Source organism: Camponotus vicinus, unplaced genomic scaffold (assembly GCF_025532165.1).
Source record: "Camponotus vicinus isolate PSW18456_S1 unplaced genomic scaffold, iyCamVici1.0 SCAF_4, whole genome shotgun sequence".
Classification (NCBI taxonomy): domain Eukaryota; kingdom Metazoa; phylum Arthropoda; class Insecta; order Hymenoptera; family Formicidae; genus Camponotus; species Camponotus vicinus.
This window is the reverse complement of record NW_028141976.1, coordinates 1,472,594-1,497,758: the sequence shown is the minus strand read 5'-3', so window position 1 is coordinate 1,497,758 and position 25,165 is coordinate 1,472,594. Positions and strand designations below refer to the sequence as shown.

Below are 25,165 nucleotides of genomic sequence, written 5' to 3'. Positions count from 1 at the left end.
GACAAGATTTAGTAAAATATTAGAAATGCTGCATTCTGATTGGTGCATTTTTAGTATTTTACTAAATCTTATCAAATCCAGTACGAAAAATCGTACCGTGTGCCATCGGCTTAACTTTTGACGAGGACTTTTAATAAGGATGGAATGATTCTACGAGCGCACATAGCTTAAGGGGATCCTAAAGACTTTTTTACCGATATAACATTATATTTCTTTTGTACCGAAATCTTTTTATTAATTGCACAGAATAGTAAATGCTTCTCCACGATTAAAGTACACACAGAAACAAAACGGGAACCTCCCGATTTTATGTTAAAAAACAAAAAAAATTGAAAAATTACAATTTTTTTATCGGCTTCTGTAACAATATTTGCTTTGTATGTACAAAATAAGATAGGTCCCCGCTAGATATTGCACGAAGGAATATAAATAAACTTTTAGAAATGAGTTTAGAAGCATAATGAAAAAGATTTCGGTTTCTAAACCGAAATCTTTTTCATTATGCTTCTAAACTCATTTCTAAAAGTTTATTTATATTCCTTCGTGCAATATCTAGCGGGAACCTATCTTATTTTGTACATACAAACTGCAAAACTTTTATATTAAGCAAATATTGTTACGACTTTTTTACGATTTTTCAATTTTTTTTGTTTTTTAACATAAAATCGGGAGGTTCCCGGTTTGTTTCTGTGTGTACTTTAATCGTGGAGAAGCATTTACTATTCTGTGCAATTAATAAAAAGATTTCGGTACAAAAGAAATATAATGTTATATCGGTAAAAAAGTCACTTTAGGATCCCCTTAAGCCGGATCTACATTGGTCGTATCGTAAGGTTGTAAGGTCGTAGTCGTAAAAAATTGACCAATCCCAGTTGAAGTTCAGGAGAATAATCAACTGTGATTGGTCAATTTCTTACGACTACGGCCTTACAACCTTACGATACGACCAATGTAGACCCGGCTTTAGGATCATTTGACGTCACAGACACTTTGAAAGTTTGAATAATCGGTCAAAAAAATCTCTGTCATTTTTATCATCCTAATTGAACGATTCAAAATAGTTTGTAACGCGAAGTCCAGTGTATTTCGAAAGTTGCATCATTAACGACGCGAATTCTTGTGATTGAAGAAGTGGTGATCGAAAAAACGAAGGAAATTCGCTGATCTTTGATTTGGATGCTGTGGACACGCGAAAATAACCATTGCATTCATCCGTAACAATCTGCAACAATGACAATAAATAGGATTGTATAATTGGTACGTATAAGATTTTTGTATTAATTGAAACGGAAATTGAATTTATGCACTCATAATCATGTAATGGTAAATCTTGATTTTTTTATATTATAATGATTATAATATTATATCAGCAATATTACATAAACAATATTATATATTATTATATTATATAATTATATTATAATAACATTATATATCATTATATTATATAAAATTTTATATTATATAAACAATAACGAAAATCGAGAACCGAAAAAAATTGTGTATTGAACAAATTTTATACTTTAGTAATATTTAATATAAGTAAGGTTAGTATTTATAATCATATTTGTAATAGAGCTGAGAATTTAGCTGTACATAATAGAAAGTAAAATTAAAATTGAATATTTGCAATATGACTATAAATCTTTAAAGTTTAAAAGTCTGATACTATTTATTTTTTATTTCGATATATTAAAGTAATACCTCCTCGAATTAAAATGCTTTTTTACATTAAATAATATTTCGTGATTATTTAATGTAATGAGCAATTTATATTTCATAGATTGGATCTAAGCCGATTTATATGTTGTTATTGCAATATTATCAACAATCGGCCATATGTATATGCTTTTCAATTATCTCCAGCCTCCAAAATATATGAAAGTGGTTTTCTTTGATATAAAGAAAATAAAATAATAATAATATTTGATTGATGTTTTCTTTGATATATAGAACGAGATTTTATTTTACCTACTGATAATAAAAACTGTTTCTTTATTTTATAATTTGGTAAATGCAGTACATTTTTTTTATTACTTATATATAATATATAATCTTTATATATAAAAAATAATATCATTTTTACAATTTATCCAAATTTTCAATATTAATAATTATTTTGAGTAAATAACTGATGCTAATATAGAGTTGCACACATTTGTATGTTTGCATTTGTCATCGCAAGTAAGCGAATTTTTGAAATAACATTGATTCAAAAATCGAATAATTTAAGGAGCTTATGTGAACAGAAGCAGAAAAGTTGCTGTTCTATTAATTAAATTAATAAATAATACAGCGATATATATGCAATATATTATTTTACAATTAGCTTCTAATTTTTGTGAGTGTTAACAATTTATTGAACATGCATAAATAAAAATTTAAAAATGCTACACGTTATAATTAAATAATTAATTTTAATTAGAAATGTAGCAAGTAATTATATATATAAATATATAATTTAATTAATATATTACACATATTTATATTAAACATATATATACATACAATTTTTTAACGTACTTTTCAAACACACATCTGTAATTGTATTTATTCGGACATGCAAGTCAATATATACATTTTATTTTAAAGCAAACGCCGATTTTGGGTTATATGGTATCGTAATCTTTTTTATCTCTTTTTATCTCTTTTTTATCTCTGGATAACAATATAGTTTTCCATTTCTTATCTAGACGTCTGCATAGAATAAATCGCTAGTCTGTTCTTGTTCTGGTCTAATTTTCCCGCATCGTGGATCAGTTTATTATTTTAGAGCGAACCCCTTCCTACGGAATCCTGTTCTTCGTTATATTCTCCTCGTCCGTTTCTCGTCTTTCTTTCTCTCCCTTCCCCTCTTTTTCTTTTTCTCTCTCTTTTTTTCTACTTTTGCTCGCATAAGCTTCTTGAACTATTCGATTTTTGGATCAATGCTACTTTAAAAATTCACTTACTTGCCATGACAAGTACAAGCATACACAAACAAAATTTGTGCAATTCTGTTATTACATATCACAACTTCTGAAATACTAAGATACGAGAAAAGATGTATCAGGATTATTTTTTACTTGAGATTTTGAACATTTTTGTTCATGTACGAATTCGTGTTAAACATGTATGTGTGTAAACTCTTAGGATATCTCTATATGTTCTCTTCAACAAGAAGCTTGACACGAGTGTTGGTACTTGAACCATAAGAGAGTAAATCTTGAGAGACTTACCTTGTATGACTTCCTTGCACTTCTTATCATTTTTATTATCACTTGTTTAATTTGATATATAATTGCATATAGAAATTTTCCTTAACACACATGAAAGTATTTGTCAATGAAATATTGTTTGAGATGTTATAGAATGCCAAAATTTCCCTCGGAATTTTTCAAAAGTAAAGCAGAAAAATATAAATATATTTAATTGAATCCTTTATATATTATTACTACAATATATATTATTAAAAATGTACAAATTATTACTCAGGTTATTGAGTTAATATTTATGTAATTTTTTATATAATTATATAAGAGATTCATATATTTTTTTATAATTCTATTTAAATCCTTTGAATATTAAATTGAGAATAAAAGTCATATATATTTTTTAATTTACTTTTATTATTTCGATTTTCATGAAATATTAAGAGAAAAAAACTTCTTTTCTAATTTTCCATACATTTATGATATTTATTTAAATAAAATAAGATATTTTCTTATAGTTTTAAATAAAATTAGCTAAGTAAATTAAAGACAAAACTATAAACGTTATCACTATTTAATACATACTTTTATTTAAGCTTTCCAAACATATTAATCAAAATTTCTATTTTTGACTGAAAAGAATTAAAGTATTTCTTGCTTCGCACGCTTAACTTCCACCCCGATGAAACTAACATCATCTTAGAGTAATACGAATACCAAAACAGCGTGGAAGCTGTCTGCAACATCGTTGAGTGACTCTTCTTGCACCTCGTGTATGCATTCGTCAGCTTAACGTACATACATTCCGCTTGCGACGTTCGTTCGTAAGAATTCTTTCGTGCTATTTTATTCGCTTTCGATAGTTAAAAAATTTTCGATAAAATTCAATCACGAAATCACTTTAAAAATCGCGAAGTGTTATTCTATTTATTTGATATAAAATCGCGTTAAAATAGTTTTTCCGTTATTGCAAAAATAATAATTTTTTTTATAGGTGCAGAAATGTATTTATCTAAAAATTTCAATATTTTTCCTAAAAAAAAAAAGAATATTTCAAATTCAAAATATAAGCTTTCCTTTTATAAAGGAAGATAGCTACGAAGTATGATTCTTTTCTTTCTTTTATTTATTATTCCTCTTAAAAATCGCAGGTAATATTTTAGATAATTTATATAAATTATCGAACATATTCATGAACTGAAATAATATATTATTTTAGATTAAAAGTATATATTTACATTACTATAAATGAGAAAGAGATGTTCCTGATTATTTTCATTATTGATTATACTTATGTACGATTTTTCAAAAGCGAAACAGTAACTAAAAATTTATAATATATTAATGTAAATTATAAATATATGCATAATGTAGCGTATAAATGATCTCTCCATGGTCACATATCATGTAATTGCAAAGAATTAATTTATTATTTTACATTTATATACGAAATTTCGCATTACCAGAAATAAAAAAAACGTAGAATGGAAACGTTTTAATTTTGCTCTATCAGAAAATTTACCTAGGAATCCTTCTTTCGATTCGTTTCCTCCAACTGCGCGATAACGTTCTAAGATCAGCGGGATGTCAGCACTATTTCGGGAGCTGACAGGATCGATTGTCGAATCGCGTTTCCGCGAGAAGGGGAAGCGTCTCCCTATGCTTTATATCGCAGACGCGATTTTTCTAAAGAATGACAAAGCCGGTATGTATCTGAACACGTGACGCAACAAGACACGGACTTGTCTCCATGATGTTGCTCGAATAAGGATCGTCGGCTAAAAAAGCCGAAAAAGAAGCCTTCCGCCGCCGTCACTTTTATGGCGGGCAAACATGCCCTTCCAACAACGTGTGGCACGCAGTAGTGTTTTTAACAGCAGCACGTTGCTGAATCTGTCGCTTGCGATATGCATCCTGTTCGTTTACAAAAATGCATTTCGACATCATATTATTTTTTGAATTCGATATATGTAAATTTAAGTTTTTGTAGCTTTTATACTCGGCAAACTCTTGATATTTATTTTGTAAGTATATCTTTCCCATCCGCAATATTTATTTAATCTCAATTTTAGAATGCTAATAAAATTTATTTGTCACTCTAATACAGTTTAAAAATTTTTTTAACAATATCAAAGATAAGAGAAGAAACTTGTGCAAAGTTTTAAGGATTGCGTCATCGAGTTTATCCGTCATGCGATGACGATACGTCTCCAAACTGTCTGATGACTACGTATATATTGGGGAATTTGTTAGTCGGGGCGAAGTAATTCTGAAAGGAATCTTTCGCAGTATCAACAAAACTGTTATCGCTACCGCAAAACCATTATGACGTAAATGATGTAGGACTGTTTAATTGTATCATCCGGTATGGATCATTGCATCATCTGGCATCAAAACAGTATTAATATCTCTGAAAATTTAACAGAAATCTTTTATTAAAGCTTTAAAAAGAGTTGCTCTAAAAAGAGTTACATCACTTAATCAGGCAAAATATACTGATTCAGATTATTGGGATAGAAAATCGTGCGCGACAAAGAAATCAACAGAGAATTTTCTTAGCAAACGTTATTTAATTCTACAGACTTTGTTTCTCCGCTCTAGATTTAAATTAATTACATCGACTGATGGATTATAAATATAAATAGGATATGGTCGAGATGCATCAACGTTTTTTTAAAGCGGACGTATCTCTCGATGCGCCTCCACTACGCATTCTTGAGCCACGATCGGTCGTGTGATCATTTTTTACGCAACTATATTTTACATTTTTACTTACATTACTTATATTCACGCCCGCAACTGCAAATCAAGAATTCTTTTCCCTTTTTATTACTAATTTATAAATTATAAAATTCATAAATATTCAAAATCTTTTCGTATTTCATTGAATATGAAGAAATCTTGAACAATTCACTTTTAGAACTGTATACAAGTCACTGTTTTCAAATTCTAAGTAAAGCAAATCAATGTTAAAATTTTTGTAATTTTAGCTTATACCAAAAAATTACTAATTATTAATTCTCACTTATTGATATGAAAATTTAAAAAAAAAATGACAAAAATATTCAAAAGCTTGAAGAGTGGCCTTAGTACGAGTACTGGCTTCAGATTCATTCAATCGCATTATTTAACAATACACTGTCTTTTTGCACATTTAGTATATAATTCTGTGTATTATTATATTTCCAGATAATATCGGAATGCAAATAGCAGATATAATTTAAGATTTGCTAACAATTTTTTGTTTACCGTAAAAATATGAAGCACTTTACAGCGTTTAAAAAAATTTGGAACTTAATTTTGCGAAGTTATAGTATATAATTCTGTGTATTATTATATTTTCAGATAATATCGGAATGCAAATAGCAGATATAATTTAAGATTTGCTAACAATTTTTTACCGTAAAAATATGAAGCACTTTACAGCGTTTAAAAAAATTTGGAACTTAATTTTGCGAAGTTATATCATTTGTTTCAGGGAAACGTCTTCACATGCTGTACTTGATCTGATCGTAATACATTGTCGCGGGCGGTGGTGTCGATGCATGGTGGATATTCGTCGAAACTGCACCAGGTATGTTGGATATACTTAGACCGCCGATGTTGCTTAGATTTAACGAGCCCAGCGAGCTCAAAGAGCTCAAGGCTACAGATCCTCCGGGATGCGCAAAGTAGGATGGTTTACGGTCAATGATGCCACCGCCAGAACTATTTGAACTCGAACTAGAACTGCACTGCATTTTTATGCCTGAAATATAAACAAATTTGACAAATTATTAATTATTTCAAAACTATGCATCTTTCACAAGAGATACTTTTCACAAGAGTATCTCGCAAAGTATCTGAAAAATTTCTTTAATTTTTTCTTAATAAAAATATATTAATTATTATTTTTTAATAAAACTTTTTAATAAAATTTTTAAATAAAAACATATTAATTATTATTTTCTAATAATTTTGCGCAATTTTTGATATAAAACTTAAAAAGAAGAAGCAGATATTTCATATTATAAATTAAAATTCACTTAAAATTAAGATTAAGTTAAAACGCGCATAAAGATTCATTATTTTTGGTTATCAATGATTCAAGAACAGCTAGATATCTGAAGTGTTGTCTTGATATATACTTGCACGAGCTCTTTTCTATCGTTTTAACTAGAGATGTAAAAATATTTGACTTCAATTTTTAAACATTTTATATATACGGATGAGATTTTTCACTCCAACATTATTACTTAAGATCGCACGCGATGGAAAGGAACGAAAGATCTCACGATAGAAATTGGTACTTGGGTTAGGCATAAATCTCCGGCAGTTCTCAAGTAGCTTCTTCTCAAGCAGCCACTTCACTCATGTTTCGATTTTGTTCTGTTTTTTTTTCCACTTCTTTCTTATATCCTCCTATCAATTTTTACTTCTCGTATTCATATGCGAATTACGGATTTGCTCATCTCTTTTCAAGACTTTCAGCAAGGTTATTGTTTCAAATATTTATCGTCGAGCAAATATTGCTAATCTTTTCGTAACATTTCCGTTATTTTAACTCGCAAAGTTTTCCGGTGCCACGTGAGACATTAAAATTACGTTGCGTCGTTCCGACTTGAAGATGAGCCAGTTTTCTTGATTCGGAAGCGCGACGTCGCGAGTCTTGAAACGACTTCGTGGGTGGTCCGATGGCGCTCCTGTCAGTCAAAATCCCTCTCGTAGGTCCAAATGCTCTCCGCGTTCGATCGTGCGTGTATCTGTGTGTGTGTGTGTGTGTGTGTGTGTGTCTGCTCGCGCCATTTCTTCTTTTTTTTTCTTCACGCGAACGCGAAGATGCTGGCTTTCAAGGAGCACACGAGTCCGCTCCTGACCGGAATACCGGCACAACAGGCCATAGTTCGGAGTAAAGAGATCGCGCTCCAGAAATATACGTAGAGCGTGGTGGGTAAGAAGAGTAAAAAGGCGAGCCTACCGTGGCGTCTGCACGGATCGATCTCGTTTACACTCCACTGACTGACGGAAGACGAACAAGAAGAAGAAATCTGCGATGGAGAAAGCGTGGGTGGCGACGTTTATCTCCTGTCGATCCACGTTGTATCGAGATACAGGAGCAAGAGATTTACTCTCCTTAATCGAGATTAGACTGTTCGCAAACCGAGATATTTGTAGAAATGAAAAATACGCTGGTGAATATTTCGACCTTTACTCTATACTCAAATTTAATATTTCATGCTAAATTGTAGCATTATACTTACTTAATTATCAATATAAAATATATTTAGAATATGAAATATTTAAGTCTTAAATTAACAAGACATTCAACAGAAATTGATTGATTGATTTAATTAATTAATTAATTAATTAAATTTATTGATTTATTTAAAATTATAATAATAATTTTGGGAGAAATAACGCTACAATTTTTCTCCATTAAAGTATAATATCTATTAGCTTTTCGTACCCACAACTTTATTTGAGATTTAATTATCAAAGTTTAAGATTAAATAAAAAAGAGTTTAACGAGTAAAACGGGCAATAAAGAGTTTAAGTGAACAATTTGTGGATCGATATGCTTTGGTAAAGTTAGCGCCGTAAATATTACGATGCTTCATTCTCTATAGGGTTAAGGCCGAATTAAATCATCTCGTTTATGCCTCTGATAAATATTTATGCGATAAATGATTCGAGCACGCACTTGTTAGCACGCGACTACGTTTGAGAGATGAAAAATTGCATTTTACGCCCATCTTCCTCAACCTCGAGAGTAAATAATTATTATTTTTATGAGATCATCATTATCAAATAATTATCAAATTATTACAGAATTGCATTTTCAATATTAAACATCAACACTGATGATTCAAATCTAAGAAAATATATATTATATATATTATATATATATATATATATATATATATATATATATATTTATAGATCTGTGCTATAGATGCATAGATTGCAAATAAGATATTGTAGATCAAATTCGGTATAATTTTTTTACTCACATCGAATCTATCGACTGTTTCGTTATCGTTACCATAAAGCATGGTGTGTTAACGAGCATTTTATTATCGCGTTGTCAGATACAGTGCTGGCTAAATTAATCTCACGAGAAAAGGAAACGCCTTGACGCCTCCGTCTTATGGCGAGTTACATGTGTTAAGTTACAGGGTACAAGTTATGATCTCGAAAAGCGTCGCATGGGCGTGACAGGAATGTCACTTCGGTTAATTCTTTCTGTCAGCTATGATTTAAATCGTCATAATTACTTTATATCTATCCATTCCTATTTTCTCTAGCGATTAGTCTTTTTATCATTATATCAATCTAAATTGCCTGATCACGTTATATGTCATACATACTTCTGTTTTAACATGCATTATGTAAAGATAAATTATTATTCAAAATTTGTTGTAATATCTTATTTGCAGATATAACTTTAATACGAATATAATATTATATATTGATTATTAGCATTACTTTTATAATTTCAGAAAAATAAAATTAAAAGTTAATATAATATTTTTGTTTAATTCTCAAAATTAATATCTATTAAAATATACATAATATAAGCATATATATAAATTAATTTTATATCTGTTAAAATATAAGACAGGCAATTTTGAATTGGATAATAAAAATATGAATTAAATCGAATGAGAGAATTATATTCTTTTAAAAAAAATTACTTTTTTTGCCGATAAATGAATATTCTGAGGATCAAGCTTTGACTTGTCTATCTATAATTTTTTTATTATTATAAAGGATGGAAGGTTTGAAAGAATAGTCGCACCATGGTTTCACTTTGCAGGACACGGCGCCTGAAAGATCGTAAACTGTCTCCAATTTTCCAGATGGCCCCTAAATGACGCGAGCCATCAATGTCATCCTCGCGACGCAAAGAGAGCTCATAATTCGTAAATGTGGTATCTCGTTGCATTTCTCGTCCATTGTTCTATGATATCATATTTTCTATCAAGTTCGCAGTTTAAACTTTTTGACAAGCTTTAAATCTATTTCCAACTAAAATCGTATTGTCGCGAATTATTATATTTAATTCTCACATGTTCATAAATTTCCTTTACACTTGACATTTCTAGATTAGATTTTATCATTAGTCTAATTTTCTTTCCTATTGCATTTCATTGTATTTATATCATTAGAAAATTTTAAAAATGATTTTTATAAATTTTTGACATTTTATAAATCTTTTATATGCGTGATATTCACTGAACAGAAATATTGAAAAATTAAACATAGTGAGACTATTGAGAAATTAAGAATATATAGAATATAATGTGTGTACTTTTTTTATGTATCATAACAAAAAATATTTTGAAAATTACTCGAATTTATTGCGATTTGCGACGAATTATCATATTTGATAAAATAACGTAATTATTTAACGCGTTAATAAATTAAAAAAAATAAATAACATAATTAATAAATAACAAAAACAAAAATAAATAACATAATTTAAAAAAAAGCATACACATATCCTTTCGGCGGGAAAGAAAGAAAAGTATTCCTACTCACCGTGATCCGCAGGGGTCTGGCATCCACTGTGCGGCGAACTAACATTGGTTATAGGACTGCTATTACCACCCGGTTGCTCCTGCATAGGTTGCATGGTGATATTGACACCGGTATTGTTGACCCCAGCGAGACCGTAACCGACATAATAATCCTGTCCAGGTGCTTGAGTCGTGGGTGTCGAGCACTTGGAATAGTTGCTCATCATTGTCTCGTCTTTATATTCGGTTGTGTGGTGCTGCTGATGGTGATCTTTCACCGTCGGGAAACCGTCGGTCGGCGGCCGATAGGTCGTCAGCTGATCCTGGCTCCTGGCGCCGAAGGCAGGCTCGCTCTTGAACGTCACTAGTTCGCCGTTCCTGTAAACCGATGGTGTCGATTCGCTGCCAGTCTTGTATGTGACCTCGGTGGTCTTGTAGGTCACCTCGGCTATCGGCGGCCCCGACTTGTACGTCGTGTGTCCTTCCGGATACGCCCAATCGGCGGACACCGCCGCGCTCGGCGCGTACATGGCGTATTCCTGGTAATTCTGATATTGATTCTGGTAACCGTTGGCGTACTCGATTCCACCTGGACCGCCGGCCAGATTCTCGTACGGACCAGGTGTTTGCACGCCGACGGGGCCGGCGCCCGAGTAGTATTGCGGGTACTGCGGCTTCAGGGCTTGACACTTGCGTCGAAAGCCGCGCGGCCGTCGCCGAAAGCTACCCTCTTCGAACATGTACTCGGTGGATGGATCGATGGTCCAGTAGTGACCCTTCCCGGGCCTACCCAGGCCCTTGGGTAGCTTGATGAAACACTCGTTCAGGCTGAGATTGTGACGCACCGAGTTCTTCCAACCCTGATAAGTGCCCCGGAAGAAGGGGAAACGCTGCTGTAGAAACGAGTAGATCTCCGACAAGGTCAGCCTCTTCCCCGGACTCGACTGGATGGCCATCACGATCAGCGCGATGTACGAATACGGAGGTTTCTCTTGGCGACGAGTGCCGGGTTTCCTGGGTATCTCGTTGCTCGTAGGATTGCACATCAGCGGCTCCAGATTCGTTTCCTGAGGCAGACTACTCGCGCTCATCGGCAGAAGCGCCGATCGTGCGGCCACCGTGGAATTTGGATGCACGACGACCGTCTGCTCCTGTTGACGCAGACCGGAGTCGGTCTCGTTCTTCATGGCCAGCCGCACACTTTCGGCGTCGCGCGGCATCGACGGCACGATTACGCTCTGGTCCATCGAGTCTTGGTTCTTTAACGATCGACGATCGTCAAAGTTCAGCCGTGACGAGCATATCTCGGCGAGCGACGTTTCCGAACGATTCAACGAACAAATGCACTATGTGATTTGCGGCGATTCGCACAGGGGTATCACGAAGGTTGCACGAAACAATGCGATTGTTATAAATCACGGTTGATCTTGCGCGAAAATCGAAATCGAAGCGATTAGAACTTGGTTATTTTTCTCTCGCGGAGCAACGAACCCGCGGGACCTTCGCCGCCACCGATAAACGCGACTCCGAGGTTGCGGATATTTACACTATCAGATGTAAATTGTTTGCGTGATTCCGCCGCGGAGGGGTCAATTATTTAGACTCGCTTCTCGGAGTGACGGCCTATGGCTTACGGAGTCGCTGTGAGATGCGCCGCTAAGTGTTTTCGGATGACTGCTGTTCGACCGCTCGGCACGAGAGCGGAATCTCGCCCGCGGATGACGTTGATCGCAGCATGACAGCGTCGAGACGAGCGTCTCTCTCGTAGGCGTGACGACGAAGACGAGAACACGAGACTGGGATTGGTCGCACGCCGATGTTTCGGATGAAAGCCAGATGCTGTGACCAATGGCGTCTCGAACTGCTTTCGCATCATCGCGACTCTCCAACGTCTTCCTCGTCGTCGCGGGATTATGGGGAAGTGGATTGCGTAATGGCGTTATTTGGATTCATCCGTCGGTGGTGTATGCCATCATATGGCTCATTGCGTTTTATAGGAAGTCTGCAATTATCGTTGATGTTGTAAGAGGAAGATAGAGTAAGATACTCATTTATTGAGGCAGAGTGGGAAAAGTACATATATGACTAAAAAAATACTTGTAAAACCCCCATGAAATGTGATTTATGAATGTGGAAAAAGTTTGGAAAATGTTTAAGAGATATCTCTGAAGGACATCTCGCAAATTTGAAACATTTCTAAATATTTATATTGGTCTATGAAGCTTTACTTTTCCTAGTTGCATAAAATGACAAGTGTGGATAAGATATGTTTTCGCGTTAGTAAATACAGATAGATATCCAAGATGCATGATTTAAATATTTTGACACTTCGATGAAATGCAATTGAGGCGAAACATTTTTTTATTCAATTTTAGAAGTGCATACAGAGAACGGATGTTTAAAGTGGATTTATAAAGCATGAAATTGTTTGATAAATGTTACATTATAAAATTTTATATTAGAAAATTTTAGTCTATTTATTTATACTTTTTTTTAAAATTCTATTTTTTGCGTCTGAAAATGATTAAACCATCCAAATTATTTTTATTTCAAAAAAATTAATAATTTTTTCTAAACTATATAAAATAGTTATACATAATATAAAATAATTTTTGCATATATCTAAATATTTAAAAAAATGTTAAATATGTAAGAATAGCGTTAAAATCTTAAGACGTATTCCCCTGAAATCAAATTTTTTTATCTTATATATCTTTTTTTCGCGAACCGTTCAATTGTTATTATTATTTTTATTTTATTCAGAAATAAATAAACTATGAGAGAGAAAGATTTTATTCGGTTAAAAAAAAATATTTTATCAAAAGTTACATTTAAAATTGCCAGAAAAGTTAACTTTATTCCAATCATAACACAAATTCAGAAAGAACTTACTCAGCAAAAAACATCGATTAAATTGTAATCAAATATATAAAAAAAGGTGTAAAAAAATGATTCGTTATTATTATATCAAATCAGTTTTGAGAAAAAACGGAACATAAAAATAAATAGCTTTGCCATATGATTTTGCAATTGCACTCTATCTCTCTTAAGAAGTAATAAGGTTTTGTCAAGAAAAAATCAGAATTCCAAATTGAATGGAAATAGACGAAAAATAGAATATACTGTAGAATACATTAATTTCAAATGTTGCAATTTCCAAAATGTTGCATATGCATTTATCGCTTTATTAATATTTATCAAATATACGCTCATAATTACATAAAATTTGTAAAATTTGTTTTCATATAAAAATGTAATATATTTTCTTGTTAAGTCAATTATATTTGTAAGTGAAAATTTCCACAAGATTCACGCAATATAAGCACTCATTGTTATTCTTTACACAAGCAACTCGTACTTAGTTTACTCGAAAATTATACATGGGAGTATCACCTTGAAAGATTTTGCTATCTGCGTGTACGCTGAGTAATGTATCCGTCTTCGGAACCGCGATGCACAGCTGCGGATGCAAATGATGAAGAAGATGAAGAGAAGCAATTGGTCCATCTCTTAACCAACAGGATGCTGTTGGTTAGCTCCGCCCGTTCAGAGAACCGCCTTACGTATTTTCCTCACGGCGAAGGCTCGTCGCAAAATGCAATTTTTTTTCAGCAAAGCAAACTTTTTTCGAAGAATTGAACGATTTCATTACCTTTGTTTTTTATGAATTTTTTTTTAATTTAGAAAATATTACTATTATTGTTAAGAAAAGATTATTTAATTCAATTTGGAAGTCAGATTTTTTTATCGATATTTTTATCGAAAGGACAAGATTCATATATTAAATTTGAAGTTTCAGAAAAAAATTAATTTTTTACATGTATGGAGCATGCATTAAACGAGATTTTTAAATTTCTTCTCTAATTTGCGATTTTGTTAATATTAAATAAGTTGATAAAAGTATATCTCCATTTTTCTTCTAATTAAATGAGTATTAATTGTGAGTAAAATTTAATCATGCATCTTATTTAGACATTTAATAATAATAAGCTTATTAATTAAAAATCTTGCAAATCTATCCATAAACTAAAAATTATTTAACTTTTTTTTTTAATTTTTCATATAATTATTAGTATATATTTGATTTAAGAATATATTCAAATTTTTTTCTTTAATTTATATTTTCAATCTTGAAAAGTAAAAGGATATCTGTCTTTAAAATTCTTTTAAACTTTAAAGAATTAAAAATTGTATTATATTGAATTATTAATTAAATATATGCTCTCATTGTATAATAGATATTACATAATTGAACGCATATACAATATTTTGGGGAGCGTTTTGTACACCTAATAATTTTTATAAAACATTATGTTATCAAATTAATAATTGTCAAGAGAGAACTATATTTACTGTATTAAATACCTTAATATTTATATATGCAAAATTTATGTTTTCTTATTCGCAACGTTATTTTCATTATATTTTTATTTTTATTTTTATTTTTGATTTTGATTTTGATTTTATTTTGTTTAATTTAATTTAATTCAATTTTATCTTATCTTATTTTATTTTATTTTATAGTATCTCATATTACTTTCCCCGCCTGTTACGCTAAAGTCTAGATTTTAGATTTTAGATTTTAGATTTTAAATTTTAGATTTAGATTTTATTTTATTCCATTCAAGTACTGTATAACTTACACCTTACACTCTATACACTTTATATATTATATTTTATTCTATTTCTATTTCTATTTTAATTTTATATATTATATCACATTTTATATTTTATATTTTATACGTTAATGAATACAAAACTTGTAAAGCTCTGTAAGACTGGAAGTCCATCCAAAGCCGTAAGGCATGGATTAAGAACAATAAATAAATAAATAATATATGCAAAATTTAAATATTTAGTGGACAATCAATGGATATTTAAATCTTGCACAATTCATGGACAATCATAAATAGATTACTATATCATACTTTTTCTTACACATGAAACATTGAATAATGAATTGATATACTGTCTTTTCGATTTGATTCCAAGTGTAATTATAATTTTCGACGTATTGCGAGTGTAAAAAATGATTTTCAGGCGTGCTGCTGCGCATAAAGATCTTCGTATGCCTTTTAACGATACTTGCCAAGCAATCAACACTCGATACCAAAAGGACGATCTCAGTGATCGAAGCTTCAATCGAGAAGAGATGTTTATTCGACTTCACACGTGACCGAGTGTCGAATAACCAGCAACGATAGAAAGAAAGAGTTCATGCGTTATCACGGTGCCCCGTTCCACGTGCTTAAGTTTATTGCGATCCTTGAGAGACTGGTCTCGAAAGGATGGCACTCTCTCTCTTTCGAGAGGTCGTAAAAGAAATTTTGCTCGTAAATTACAAGAGTTCGCTCTGAGATCCCATCGAGGAAAAAATAGTGCATCCGCTGAAAAAACGTAATGCTAATTAATTTTGAAAACTATTTGGATAAATTAATTTCTGTAAGATTTGTTTACAATTATAATTACTTATAATGTAATAATGATTACATACGACTTGTAGAAATAGCGTACAGATCTATGGAAGACAAAAATAATAATTTTAATTCCTTTAAAATACTTTGAAATATATACATATAAATTTTTTATACATTAGATGCTCTTTAAAAATTTTATTTTCTTGATTTTTCATTGAGTCTCAATAACATTGAATTTGAAAAAAAGAATAATATTCATTTAATTTTTTGGAAGAAAAATTTCTAAATTTTTGGAAATTTTCTTACTCTTTTCCTAAATTTTTTAATAATCAGATTTTTTAATATTCTCTGCTTGTATCTGATAACGTAATTCTTTCAGCATTTGCTATTATGATTTCCAAAAGGATACAATTGATTTTTTATTTAGGAAATTTTATTTAACTGCCCAGCAAACATGATAACATCTAAAAACGTCTCAATGAGGTATTAATGATTATACGTCATTAAAACGTTATTGAGACGTCATCATGTTTGCTAGGTGATTCATAACTGTGAGAAAAATCGATGGTTCTTTTATTTGATCCTATCAATATGATAGATATTAATTTTCAGAAAAAGTTGCGCAATTATTCCTTTTTTTTTTTGTATCATTTGAAACAAGAGATAGGAAATAAATAGATCTATTTTGTCACTAATTTATTCGTTATCGGTTAAATTAGACATTAGAAAAATGGTGACTAAGAATGTTAGGCCACGCGGTGGATGTTGTAGACCACGAATTCTCAGGAGGAGTTTATTTGCCTTGGAGCAAACGAGCTGACGAAAGAGGAGCAACGTGGCCATCTTGTCTCTGTTTTCATACTTCCTCTCTGCGCCGGTTCTCCTCGCGATCTACGTCATCCATCTGTTTATTTGACTCTCATTTATTCTAATTAGGATTAAATACCTAATTTTACTGACGTCGTATGTAAATTTTTCCGAATCCAAAAGTTACAAAAGAGAAAATTCTTTTTTTCAATATGATACAAATATTCAGCAGTCCTCTCTCTCTCAAGATTAAATAATACCAGTGCATGACGGAAACTCCACTCTTTCCTTTAATATAAAAAAGCGAGGAAAAATTTATGAAAAGAACAAAAATTTGTGTTATAATCGTAAAATATTACATTTAAATTAAATAATCATAGAATATCACATTTAAATCTTTAAGTGAACATTCCTTAAAATCAGTGAAGCGTACGTTGTAACGGGATTCGTGTCTTAAGGGTTGAAAGTCGAGTGCTTTGGTCCTTGTAACGATTGCTCCTCTCTTCCTTCTGGCTCCTTCAAACCGAGGGCAACCCTCGTAGATAGTGGTACTGCCTGTTTACCGTTTTACTATTTTCGAGCCCTCCCCTGACATTTTCTGCGACAGCTTCAAGTGCTTCTTCTTGAGGGAAAGTAATTAGCTTCTGCCATAAAAACTAGAAAAAAGTGGGAAGATGCGTGCCGCATCTCGGGTGGCAATCAAATATTTGTATGCAGACTCTAATATTATAGAAAAGATTAATGTGTAACTTATCACACGCTTGTATTTATTTATTTATTCATTAATTAAATATCATAACAAATAAATAAACACAATAATAACAAGAAAGTGCAATATAATTATATTGTCGGTATTTTTTATCTAAATATTGATAAGCGATGTAAGCAATTATAAACAATTGAGCGATTTTATTGCGAGGGTCGTGGATGTTTTGTTAAAGATAAAAGCGCTTGACGAAAAAAAAAACCGGGACCACCCTAGGAAAACCTGTGTCGGTTGCACATGTGTTCGTAGGAAAACCGCAGACCGGAATCAGAGATTATGGCCGGGCGTCTTCCGCACATTTATATACGTACGTGGCATGAGGGCGGTCTTTTTAATTACTTCGGCTGCACTTTTGAGAGCGATTACAAAATGCCGTTATTTCCTTGTCTTGCAAATTTTCAACTTGAAAAGAAGGAATTGAAAGAAATAATTTTTCACCGGTATATTAACGCGATTTAATTATTTCTTAATTCCATGTGTTAACTGTCTTTCTTTAAAAAATTATCGATTCTAGTGTCATGACTTTATATTTTAAAAGTCGCATATATATATTCTGTTATTTTAAAAGTACGTTTGGATTATAAACATAAATAAATAATGTGGAAGCAAACTGATACGACAACAAACAATGTAGCAAATTAGTGACGGTTCCGAACAAAATTTTCGGAGGCGTGCGGTAAGACGAAACCGTCAACAGGTGCATTTGTGAATGACTAAAACGTACTCGAAAAGCCGACACGCGGACTACACGCGTATTGGATGCGCGCTAAAAGACGAGAAGAGGGTTCATGAGGCGGCGGCGCAGCGGCCACGATCGACGGTGACGGTATAAAATTACGGCATCGTGTAAACAGAGAATCTCGTCGGCACGTCTGATGGCGGCTTGGGTGGCCGTCGCTCCGGTTCCGGAGCTTCACGTGTTCTCCGCAAGCGCGGAGGCTGCTGCTGCAACGACGGGCAGGAGATCCGTGCGAGCGAACGAGCGGGTTTCTCTCCGCGACAATAACTCCGACAAACGATCGAGCGAAACTGTTGTATTTATAGTTCCCGTTGCCTCTCTCGACCTCGCCTCGGAAATTATATGCCATGACTAATGAAATGATTTTTCGCATTTTCGTAAAATCACAAAATCTGTCCTTCTATCCTTGCCCGCTCGTTCAGAATTCCTAAGTTTGCTTAGGTTAATGGTTAATGGTTAGTTAATAATGGTTAGTTAATGGTCGTTAAGGCTAATTTTCGGAAGTTCTATGCCTTATATCGTAAAGTAAGATCGAGAATAAGGATTTAGAAATTTGTGTATTCTAACGCGTGAGTTCATTCATTCATAAATCATTAAATACGTAAATTAAGTTCGTAAGTTACATATTCTTATAATTGTTATTTTTAGTAAGTTAAATATTCTTATAATTAATTCTAGTTAGTAATTTAAGTATTCTTATAATTAAATCACAATCTCAACTTTCAAAGTAAATAAAAGTAAAAAATAATAAATAATAATTTTTGATAATTTTAATTTTATCTAAATTTAAAAATTATTTTTATTATAATTTTTAAGTATACATAAAATAAAATTAAAATTATTAAAAATTATTATTTTTTACCACTTATTTACTTTGAAAGTTAATATAAATTTAAAAATTATTTATAATTTTTAGATTCACTAGAGTGTTAACTAGAACTAACTATTAATTAAAAAGAGTTAAATAGAGCTAACTATTAATTAAAAAATTAGACATTGTTATTTAAACACAAATACTAACAAAATTTTTAGACTTGTGGAATAAAGATATAAATAAATAAATACCATAATATTATCTAATTTCATTTTCTATAGAAATAAAAAATTCTATCGAAAAAAAATAAATCTTATTCCTAATCAAAATCTCACTATCGAGTAATAAAAACTTTTTAAGGTGTTGCTAAAGTAGATACGATTAATTACGGTGCAACATCGCGATTTTCGACAGAAATTCGCGCGCATAGAAGAAGAACCCTGCGCTTTCCGAAATAACCAGCATGGCCGGATCAACGTGTCTTATTTTGAGAGCTAGTCTTCCCTCCTCTTCGATCTCGGTATTCCACTATCGAGCCGCGATCTTACGCAAAAGAAACACTATCCAGATACTGTGCGTTGAGGATGGACCGTAGAAATCGAAAAATTATGGCGGTTGAGGAAAATGGAACAGACGTGTTGTGAAAATTCCAGAATGCAAATTTTTTTAAAAAATAACTAGAAAGAAAACTTTTGTATTTATTTTCAATTAATATTTATTGTTAAAAAATTGGGTATTTATAATTAAGAAATCTTTTTAACATAATAATTATGTTAAATCTAGATTCCAATAAATGTGATTTAATTAATGTTAGATTAAACAATAATATAAACTAATTTTTATATTATATGCAAGATTATCAAGATATAAAAGACAATTATTCTTTTCTCTTTGAATTTATAAAATCTCTACATTGAAGAGTAATTTCTATCGTAAAAATATGAGATGCAGCATGATTAATGATATATGTCGTTGAGATTTAATCGTATGCGTTAACTTTTAATTATCGCAGTTAAATTCTTGTTAAAAAAGAAGAGAAAGACTTGAATGCAATCTACTTAGAAAATACATTGTTATCAATATCCCCTATGCAATGCATGAGGAAACGAGCGACGTCAGAGATTCATCTTTCATATTTGTTATCTTTACGAAGTGATTTATATGGAATTAGACTATATCTAGCGATGCCTTAAAAATGCGTCGAGATTTTTCACTATTCGTGGCTGCACCCCCGTAGAGCTCGGTTGTTTACGTAACGTGTGTGTACCCCACTTAATCCCGTGTTTTACTGTTTAGATCTTGACTACCGTAGGGGGTTGTTCCGACACGACCTCTCCGACGTTCCATACAGTCTTCGTGCTTTTTCCTGTGTTATCTCTTTTTTTTCTTTCATCGACGCAAAACAGGTCCTCTCGCGGATGTATTCAAGGCGAAAGATATTTTTTTACGAGATAAAATATTAGGTGAAAACAGAATTATTCTTATCATATGGTAGAGAGTATTTCTGTCATTTTAATAAAATCTATACTAATTAACATATTTAAAATCTCTCTTTTATCATGTAAAATATTTAAATAAAAAATATAACATTGCTATATAAATTATTTATATTGTGTCATATATAAAACTTTTATATTATACATATTTGAATACATATATTAATATACATATATTAATATACATATATTAATATACATATATTCTTGGAAAAGTTAACTATGTGTCAAACACCATACGATTATATATTTATTATAAACTGTGACAATCAGAATGTATAGCAATGATAATTGTTACAATCGTACGATTACAAATGTGAGGTGAAAAATTATTGGATCTTTTCTTATACACAATCAAATGGAACTTAAAGCGTTACAGCTGCGGCCATCTTGCCGCCTCGAAACTTAACAGCCTCGTTAAACATTAACGATCGTTTGTTAGAAGGCTCAAGCTACCGGAATAGCACGATAAATACAACGCGGCTTTGCCTCACGAATCATTGACGTTGATTTGCAATCTAATTTTCCACAACCCAACATCCTAATACTTATTCACACCCAATAAATGTAATTAATTCATTTATGTTTATTATTATATATAGAAGTGGATTTCATTAATAAAAACTATATTATTAAATTTAAATAAAAAACTTCTTTAATTTTTTTAGCTGAAATTAGCATTACTTAGCAAATAATCAATTTCTGAACAAATGATCGATTTTCATGGATCCCGCGCTCGTCTGTGAAATTAATTACAATTAGTTTCATATTAGAACGCATCTTCCAGGAATCTTTCGCAATGAACCGGAAGATATAAATCTCAACTCTTTCGTCCACCTTCAAACGGTCACCGCAAGTCGAAGATCTTAAGACCGACTTTCTCGCATAAGATATGCTTCGGCTCACATAAAACGCGGACAATTCTTCTCCATCAACGCAGTGTTTACAGGACAGAGTATCGTTACGAGCAATCGGACGTGAACCATCTGTCTGAGACCAGAAAGGAGTGAGTGGTCGATACCAAAAAAAGTATCTCTCCTTGTCTTACATTGCACTCATATTTGCTCGGCACTTCTTTGTATGAGTTTTTAATTGTTCCCGTTCTTCTTACATATTAAATATTGATAAGAAAGCGGCAAAAACGCATAGGAGTATCGAAAATATACAAAGAGACCGAACAAATATCGACAAACAAAAGAACAAAAGCAAGAACAGATATTTTTTTGATACCGTATCATTTTTCTACATGAGATTATGTGTTTAATTAATATATATCTTAATTTGAATCAATTATAATTTGTTTGTTCTATTTATCTATTTTATTTAAATTATTTGAAAATAAGAAATAATTCTTTATTAGAGTCTATTTGGAATTATATATGTATTGGAGGATATAAAATTTTATTATATATTTATATTAGTGTTCAATTTATATTCAAAACTTTTGTTCGAAACTTTTTTATATTTAATATATAAATCGAAAATACACACACATTTATTATTAACATTATATTTATTTAAAACCATCAAATTCAAATTAATTAAATAAATAAAAAGTATTATAATGAGAATAATTTTAAAATATATCGTGTGTATATATAAATTCTCAATAATAGATGCTTAGAAATAAAAATGCATTATGTATTTTCAAACTTTAGAAAACAAAAATAGAAAAACATGATATTAAAAAAATTATTACAAATGCATTTTAAAAGAAAATATATCACATGATTGTACAATTTTGGAAAGAGAAATGCGTTAGTATTTTCTATTTTATTGTACATCGATATCGTGAAACGATGAGATGCCTGCAGCCGAAAGAGCAGAAGGAAGCTGCTTTGAGCTACAGTCAATGAAACAGTTTCTTTTTCAGTCGATAATGTGGTCTCCTGCAGCTTACATTGTAATTACTAATCTTACACATTTCATATTATCGATGTACCAATAGACAGTAGCTTTTCAAATATGTCGTACGAGGTCTCTAAATCAGAATTATTTCATCTATGACACCTTATGTCAAAAATCAAATCAAGAAAATCAAATTTTTTTAATTATGTATAAAATTTTTAAATATATATCATATTTTTCTTTATATCTAGATTTTTAATGTTCCATATAAATTTCAATTTTTTAATTTATCTTATTTAATTTATCTTTAAATGCATGATAAAATACTTGTTTTTTTCGATTTATTATTGAGTTCTATAGTTAACAAATCTATGCATTTTGGAGTAATGCAATTTTAGTTTCTTGAGATGCACTGTCAATTTTTGTATTCTAAAATGTTCTAAGTCTTTAATTCTTAGTTTTGCCAGCCATTTTGTTTTATAGAAACTCTTTAGAGATTAGACTCGAATTTACTGATTCTTATATCTTCATATCTTTAGATGTTCGAGATTTGATAACTCTCTTCAATGTTTGACTTTTTAAATGGTAAAAGAGCTTTCAAAAAATTTTTAACGATCCATTAGAAATCATCGACAGTGATATACACCGCACCCCATAGTTTGAATCCTTAAACGCTTTATGCCAGACTAAATAAAAACACCGTGCACCGAGCTCTCCCTGTCCCGGCAACGACCTGCTCTCGCCGACAGATTTCGTATATTTTCTGAATCAATATTGAATCTTCCACGTGACCTTGGTATAACAGGTAGCACGCTTAGTTGCAACGTATCCTCTCGGGTTCATTTTCTTTTCGCCGCCTTTCGATATCCGGATTTCGTCCCCCATTTGCACTTTTATGACATATTTCACTTCCGATGATTAACAACGAGCGACGGTCTTTTTTTCTCACCGGTGACGTGTAACTGTAATTTGCATGTCAATAGATTCGCGCGTTTACATAATATAAGCTGATGATAATATTATCTCAGTACTAGTCGTCTTATCGATAGTTCCATCAAGATTTTCCGTTTTGTTACCTAAACAATTGTATGTTATTTCATATGTAACTTCGCAAGCAATTTTTTTTCGTATTCACATTTCCACTCTGAAACTTTATTTCATAATACTTTATTCGTAAAATTTTATTTAGTAATTTGAATTTTTTATTGTATTATAAAAATTGCATCGATATAATAATATCATGCTCTCATATACATAAATAGTATAGAATATACTCATATAATAAAGAGTAATAAAGAGAGGGAGAGAGATAAGCAGAATTATCTGTATTGAATTAACGGGCAGTATAATTATATGCCATATCTGGTTTAATTTAATTAAGCTTATTTAGGCTTATAAGAAATATTGATTGCACAAAAGAAATCTTTTTAGTTTTCTTTTTACATATAACATGACAAATAAATTTCTAGAATAATATTTATTAATTAATTGATTCTTTTATAAGACAATTATGCACAATTACGAAATTATGAAATTACTCTCTAACAGTGAATCAGTGAAAATATCACTAATTTAAACAGTAAAATAAGATTTCACTGAGAATCAGTGAGTATTTTACTGATCTTCAGTGGAAACGCTTACTTGTTTGTTATTTTATCTTATATCTCACTGATTATGGTAAGTTAAAATAAAATTCACTGTAAACCCACTAAATTTTACTGTAAAACCAGTAATCGCTAGTTCGTTCGTTTACCGCTACGATCGCTATCTCTCTCGTATTTAATTTTAGTCATAAGAATTATATAAAGTTTGCAAAGAGCGACATTTAAAATTAGAAGTATTACTTCGATTTAATTTTTGATACAATCTCAATAGAGAGGCTTCAGATATTAAATCGATCTTTATAAGTCGGACAAATAAATGTCTGGCGACTTAATGAAAATTATTCGTTCGTTATCTATTTAAAATAACAAGTTCAATATGCATGTAATATAAATAAAATAAAATTTTTTAATAATAAATATTTAGTAAATATAAATAAAATTTTTAAGTTTATATGAAACAGATAGAGAGATGAATTGTAGTTTAATATTACTGACAATAACGAAAGAAATATTACTAATATTGAGAAATATTACTGATTGAAACAGTCAAAATTATTAACTGATTCTTTCAATAAAATATCACTGATTTACAGTGCTGTACTTATAACTGCTGTAATAAGTGACTATTTACTGTTTTTCAGTGATAATACACTGATTCACTTTTAGAGAGTAGAAAATGATGTTATTGTGTAATTAGATTGTATAAGAAAAATTTAAAGTACTTATAAATTAGGAGTAACATACACATATCTTATATATTGTATAATCTGTATCTGTCTTGAAAACGTAATGATAAAAGTAGCATAAGATTTTTAACACTGCACATTTATTTCGGCATAGCAGATTGTCGTCATAAAAAATAATGATCTCAAAAGATGAACACTTTTCGTTTTCTTGTCAGCAATATTCTTTACCTTATAGCAACTTATGGTCAGTCTGAAGAAAAGAAGCGTTCGAGGAAGTATCAAGCATCTGGAAAGACTT

At 31.2% G+C, this 25,165-nt stretch overlaps 1 protein-coding gene and 1 long non-coding RNA gene across 3 annotated transcripts; one reads left to right on the top strand and one right to left on the bottom strand.

Annotated features, from left to right (window-relative positions):
• Positions 1-1,002: 1,002 nt before the first annotated feature.
• LOC145970960 (uncharacterized) lies at positions 1,003-21,951 on the top strand. Of its 2 annotated transcripts, XR_014438697.1 has the most exons (4): positions 1,003-1,257; positions 6,670-6,765; positions 15,731-16,087; positions 21,517-21,951. It is a non-coding gene; the product is annotated as an uncharacterized LOC145970960 (long non-coding RNA). The 2 variants fall into 2 exon arrangements; XR_014438696.1 differs by lacking the exon at positions 21,517-21,951 and having other exon boundaries at positions 15,731-16,211.
• Positions 5,370-12,438, bottom strand: LOC145970950 (uncharacterized). The gene is made up of 2 exons (XM_083098042.1): positions 10,713-12,438; positions 5,370-6,939 (listed from the first exon to the last, which is right to left on the bottom strand). Exons 1-2 carry the CDS (start codon positions 11,935-11,937, stop codon positions 6,680-6,682), a joined length of 1,485 nt encoding a protein of 494 aa, XP_082954168.1. The 5' UTR covers positions 11,938-12,438; the 3' UTR covers positions 5,370-6,679.
• Positions 21,952-25,165: the final 3,214 nt, after the last annotated feature.

What these genes read in the sequence shown, in the direction of transcription:
- LOC145970950 (XM_083098042.1), bottom strand. Translation starts at nt 11,937, where the DNA reads ATGGACCAGAGCGTAATCGTGCCGTCGATGCCGCGCGACGCCGAAAGT. An exon ending in CCAGACCCCTGCGGATCACG is followed by an intron (nt 6,940 to 10,712) that starts GTGAGTAGGAAT and finishes TTTATATTTCAG; the next exon opens with GCATAAAAATGCAGTGCAGT.